Source organism: Sphaeramia orbicularis, chromosome 21 (assembly GCF_902148855.1).
Source record: "Sphaeramia orbicularis chromosome 21, fSphaOr1.1, whole genome shotgun sequence".
Lineage (NCBI taxonomy): Eukaryota > Metazoa > Chordata > Actinopteri > Kurtiformes > Apogonidae > Sphaeramia > Sphaeramia orbicularis.
The window spans coordinates 10,691,234-10,697,580 of NC_043977.1; the positions used below are offsets into that span (position 1 = coordinate 10,691,234).

Consider the following 6,347-nt stretch of genomic DNA (forward strand, 5'->3'; position numbering starts at 1 on the left):
AAAGCCTGATGTCACTAATTGGCCTCATGGTGCTTCTGTGTGTTATAGAACTTGATCTGGTCTGGGTCTATGATCTGGTCTATGCTCTGGTCAGGTCTTATCTGGTCTATGGTCTGAGTCTGGTCTGGCCTCGGTTCTGGGTTTATGGGTACCTGTTTATGTCCACCCGTCTGTCTGTCCATCCACCCTGTTTGTCCTCAGAGTAAACCTGACTGGTGGTGAATGTAAATGTTCTGGGTGGGATGTGGAACCAGGGAGGAGTGCTTGAAGATAAAAGACGCTGAACGCTTCCTAGTCTCTGATAATGGAGCTCACGGAACCTCAGCTCTGTTTCCCAATGCTCCTGAACACCTCATGCAGGAGGCAGCCTGCCCGTGCGTCCTACGGAATGGATGTCCTGTCCATCCTACTGTTCTTCATGGCTGTGGTCACGGCGTTCCTCAACCTGCTGGTCATCATCTCCATCTCCCACTTCAGGTTGGTTTTCACAGCCTCAGCTCCATCAGTTCAAGTTTAAGAGTCAGTGACATGTTTGAGGGTCAGTGACATGTTTAAGGGTCAGTGACATGTTTAAGGGTCAGTGACATGTTTAAGGGTCAGTGATGTGAAGGTGTCTGCAGTCAAACTGAGCTCTGATGCTCAGAAAAATCTTTTTATGTTAATGCAGTTTTGTTCACATTTGTTTATATTTGTTCATATGTCTTCATATGTTCATGTGTTTATATGTTCATATTTGTTCATTTGTGTTTGTATGTGTTTATATTAATGTTTGATTATATTTGTTCAGTTTTGTTCATATGTCTTTAGTTAATTCATAGTGAACAAATATCAACTCCTGTTTTCTGTGTGATTTTTAACCCTTAAATTCCCCTTTATGTCCCTTTTTAATTGAGATCAGTGTGGTATATATATATTTTTTTGACATTTTATTCAATATCCAGAATGTACTGAACTTGTGCAGTAATAGACATCATGTAAAATGAACATTTGACAGTGAATGAGCTTTGTTAACCCTCGTGCATCTGCTTCATTTACTCTGTTAGTGCATAAGTCTGTCTCATGTGAAAGTTAAGGATTCTCATTTTAATTTGAATCAACACTGACAAAAACATACTACTACTAGGCTTTAAGGATTTTAACCCTTTAAATTCCAGTTTTATTACTATGTTACTGTTCTTATTTATGAAAAATGCATAAATGAGTTATTTTCCATGAAACAATTTTGTGTGTGTGTGTGTGTGTGTGTGTGTGTGTGTGTGTGTGTAACATCAGATTCAACATTTACTATTTAAAATGTCCATTTCCAGAAAACTACAATAAAATAGTATAGATATCTGCTTTTTTGGGTCAAATATATTAATGAACCTTAGTCCTGATGAAGACGATCAAATATTGAATATTTAACAGGCTTTTAAAATCCTTAAGATGATTGAATATTTGGTAGTTTCAGAGATTTATGCAAAAAAAAAAAAATCTCATATGTAAAGTTTTTATATCTGGTTTTTCGAGGTGGACATTTTAAATTGTGGACATTTTAAAAATGTTAAATCTGATCTGACACAAAACCTAATAATGTACTAAAGTCAGTATTTTTGTTGATGTTTGACATATCCAAGACAGATTTAAACTTTGAAACATTTGTTATGTAGAAAATAATTTTTAAAAAATTCTCATAAATAACAGTGAAATTAAGTAATAAAACTGGCTTTTAAAGGGTTAAAATTCTTAAAATGATTGAATGTTTGGTAGTTTTGAGCAGAAATGAAAGTGTTTAAGAGATTTATACAGAAAAAATTTGAACATGAAAAGAAACTGATGCCTGAGGTTTAACATCAGTCACATAAAGCTTCACTGTGCATGTGTTTGTGATCATGCTCTTCATAGATAGATAGATAGATAGATAGATAGATAGATAGATAGATAGATAGATAGAATTAAAAATGTATTCTTTTATTCTAATATAGAAAAAAATCGAACATTAATCAACAATTTCTGTATTTTATTTTGAAGTAATTTATGTCTTGCTTTAAATATTAATTGTGTTTTAAACGGAATCAAATCTGGAAATGTTAGTTTGTAGTTCATTTGTATGGTGTCTATATCCTGTATTATGTATCAGTTTAAAGGCCTTTTTCTGCACCACATATATTGTTTGTATACTGGTTTCTTGTGTGTTTTTACTGTAGAATGTCAACAGTTGTTTCTGGATGAGGATTACCCTTGTTTTGCTCCAACTTCCACTGAAAATATTTAATGTGTGATTTCTAACATCACTGATTCATTGGCTGTATTTAATTGTATGTAACTGTGTTGATAATGTGCTGCTGGTTTCTTTATAAAGTATTTTAAAATGTGCTTAAAAGTACAACTGAGTTGGAAGTTTAAAGGACAGGAGTTTTTTGTGAATCCTGTTTACTTTGTTTGTTTGCTTTCAGGCAGCTTCACTCCTCCACCAACTCCTTCCTCCTGTCTCTGGCTGTCTCGGACTTCCTGATCGGCATGGTGGTGGTTCCGATCGAGGTCCAGATGACCAGTACCTGTTGGTACCTGGGTGATCTGCTGTGTGCTCTGTACTTCATCGTCCCCATCACCCTGATAATGGCATCCGTCGGGACCATGGTCCTGATCTCGGTGGATCGCTACGTGGCCATCTGTGACCCACTCCGTTATCAGACCAGAATAACCATTAAAGTGGTCAACCTGAGTATCTGTCTGTGCTGGACCTGTGCTGTCATCTACTCCGTTTGTCTCTTACATGAAAACCTGGAACACCCAGGACGCTTTAACTCCTGTTTTGGTGAGTGTGTGGTGAACATTAATGGTGAAGTGGACCTGGTGGTGGGCTGCATTCTGCCGGTGTCTGTGGTCATCGTTCTGTATACGAGGGTGTTCAAGGTGGTTTTGTCTCAGGTTCGAGCCATGCGTTGTCAAGTTTCACTTCCTTCAGCCACTGGAAACGCCAAGATGTCTGAGGTGAAAGCAGCCACAAGCCTGGGCGTGGTGGTCCTTGCATTCCTGTTCTGTTACATCCCCTATTATTTGGTGACGATGTCAGGTGGACACATCCTCATTGGGTCTCTAATCGAGTCCTACACCATTTTTATAGTGTATTTCAACTCCTGCCTAAACCCTGTAATCTATGCCTTGTTCTGCCGCTGGTTTAGAACAGCTCTTAAACTGATTGTCACTCTTCAGATACTGAAGCCTGGTTCCTGTCACGCCCGCTTACTGTAGACTGTAAGACACCCATCAAAATATGGCTTGGTTTTTTCACATTTGTGTTTCCTGATGTGTTTTTTCTCTTCTCTACAGACCTATACGGTGGCCGACAAGGGCCAAACACACTGCAACAGCTCAATGTGTCTCATTTAGAGAAAACAGCTGCAAGTACAGAAATGATGCAAATTCACAAAAGTCAAACACAAGTCTAAACAAGAGCGCAGACCTCCACCAAGACAGATCTGCCCCCCCCCCCCCCCCCGCCCCGATCACCACCAAAGTTTAATAATTTCTTCCTTGTGCCAGTATCAACATTTCCTGAAAATTTCATGAAAATCCATCCATAACTTTTTGACTTATCCTGCAAACAAACAAACACGCAAACACACAAACAAACACGCAAACACACAAAGCAAAGCAATCACAATACCTCTTGGCGAAGATAACGAGGTACAAAAAGAGGAGCGTGGTGCAAATGAAAAAAGGCACCTCAAGACACTAAAACACATGCGTAATCATCAAATGCAGTGCAAATAAAGAAACGATGCAAACTAAAAACGCTGCATAATCAGTCAGTACAACAGAAGTGCTTCAAACCTGCAGGGGGCACCGTTTATGCACAACAGACTAGTGTCAAATAGAATCAAATAGAAGACACATGACCGCGCTACTCCTTAACTTCAATTAGTTCCCACTGTAGTTTGAAACCCTGTCAGTCAGCTGTTCTCCGTCTCTCTCTCTCTCCATCCTGTGTGTCTGTTCTGCTCACAGCGCCCCCCACAGGTTTGGAGCACTTCTGTTCGACTGACTGGTTCTGCAGCGTCTTTCGTTTGTAGATGTTTTCTTGGTTTGCATTGTTTCTCTATTTGATGATTATGTATTTGTTTTTGTTTCTTGTAGTGCATTTTTTTATTTGCACCACATTCTTCTTTTTGCACCTCGTTTAGACTTGCGTGTGTGTTTGAGTTTGTGAATTTGCATTGCTTCTGTACTTGCAGCTATTTTCTCTAACTGAGACGCATTGGGCCGTTGCAATGTGTTTGGCCCTTGTCGGCCACTGTAGACCTAGGTTTGGGCATCTCCAACAAAAATGATATTTGATAATAATCACTGGGAACCAGTTACATTTATTCAAGTGTTGGACAGTGAGAATATTCACCATCCTCTATTTTTATCAGCTCAGTTCACAGTTATAAAGATTTTAATCTTGCTTTACAGGTGCCTCTGGATTAATGTTCAGTCAAGAATCCACTTCAGCAAAATCACAAAATGTTTGATAATCCTTCATTGACACTGAACCCCTTTACATCCACACTAAAATTCAGTAATTGATGTATGGAGTTATGAGATTATTACTGATCATAAATCTGTGTTTCATTAAATTCAGAATGGGATCCCTCAGGGCACCATCTTAGGCCGCATCATTTATATGTTTACATTAATGTACTTTCAGATGTAGGTCTACAGATGTACACTGATGACACTGACCCTGTTTACATCCACACTAATACTCTGATCAGTATCTGATTATTACTGATAATGTAAACAGTATAATCTGATCTGTTTTATCAGATAACAGCAGTAATCTGATTATAATGAATCAGATTAACACACCTGGATTTGTCCCCAATACTCCCATGTCTTCATGCATGTATACAGGTCAGTCTGATTTATTTAGTTCTGTTACAACTGAACATGTGGAAAAACTATTAAATCCAATAACTGTTAATAATCAGTTAATTGTAATAATCAAATCTGCTGTATTTACATCCACTTCAGAAAAATGATGATCAATAAACCCTGGTTAAGTTGTTTCAGTCCATTACTGCATTCATTTCAGAGTTCGTACACATGTAGTGACGTAGAGTCAAACTTCCTGTTATTGCCTTGAACCAACAACCTGCTGGTCCAAAACTAAACTCATGCACATTGGAGGTGAAGCTCCACCTCTACTCCACATCGACAAGAGGAGTTAAGTTCATAATATATTTTATGTCTCTCGGATCCATCATCACCAACAATGGCAACCTCATTCCACAGATAAACCATTAATGCGACTTGGCTGCTAGTACCATGAAAACAGTCATTGTGGGGGCACCGTTCCATTTTCTGAAGAACCAACATCTACACCTACAACTGCACAGTTCTGTTAGTTTATGGAGTAAAAACATGATGTTGGCTGACAGTATAGACAGCTTTGACACCAGAACATTATGCACAGTTGAAGGTATAAATCAGCACCACAGGGTCTCCAACACCACTCTCTAAGAACACACCCAGCAACCTCCAGCACCTCATCCAGCAGCACAGGAGTGGTAACGCTGGTTGGTCCTGTCAAATAACTCCCCCCGAACTGCCCACACATGTGATCCTCCACTTTTGTGGGGTCAGGTCCAATAAGCAAAGACCCTGGCCACCAGGTGCTCATCAAGGAGCCCCTCCCCCAGGCCTGGCTCCAGGGTGGGGCCCCAGTACACCCGACCTGTTTGAGGGAAACTGGATTACTTGTTGATACCTCCATATGGGTCAAGAATCATGCCTTGTCTGAACCATCATCTAGGACCAGTTTGCCTTGGGGGACCCTACCAGGGGTCACCATAGCTCCTAGGGTCATTCAGGAACTCAAACCCCTCCACCACAGTAAGGTGGCGATTCAAGGAGGGGGGTGTAATTTTTGTTGAGAATATAATGACAAGATGGAGTCTGTTGTGTGTAAAATAATTAACATCCAATTTCAAGTGTAAAATGACAAAGCGGTGAGATTCAAATTATTTTTTCCTTATGTCTTGACACTTATATGCAAATATGCAAATGTTGCATCACAGCAGAATCAAATTTTAATCTAAAGTTGGTATCACATTATAATATGAGCATTTTTCTATTTTTAATAATATGACTGAATGAGATGTTTTATTAAAATGTGAAACTGTGTTTGGATTGCTGAGGCCTGACAGCAGTAAACTCAGACAGGAAACAAAACTGAGGGACTATAGAGTATGATGCAAATTGCCAGGGAGGTCAGTGTACATCAGGGAGACTGAAGGCAGGACTGAAGACTGAACACAACATAAAAGAGTTAAAGTCACTTCTTGTTTCTGAACATGGAAACTGAGGACTCTGAGCTATGT

At 39.4% G+C, this 6,347-nt stretch overlaps 1 protein-coding gene across 1 annotated transcript; it reads left to right on the plus strand.

The window, feature by feature from the left end:
* The first annotated feature begins 304 nt into the window (after positions 1-304).
* LOC115412824 (trace amine-associated receptor 8c-like) lies at positions 305-3,234 on the plus strand. Its single transcript, XM_030125481.1, has 2 exons — positions 305-477; positions 2,436-3,234. The coding sequence occupies exons 1-2, from the start codon at positions 305-307 to the stop codon at positions 3,232-3,234; spliced, it is 972 nt and encodes a 323-aa protein (XP_029981341.1).
* Positions 3,235-6,347: the final 3,113 nt, after the last annotated feature.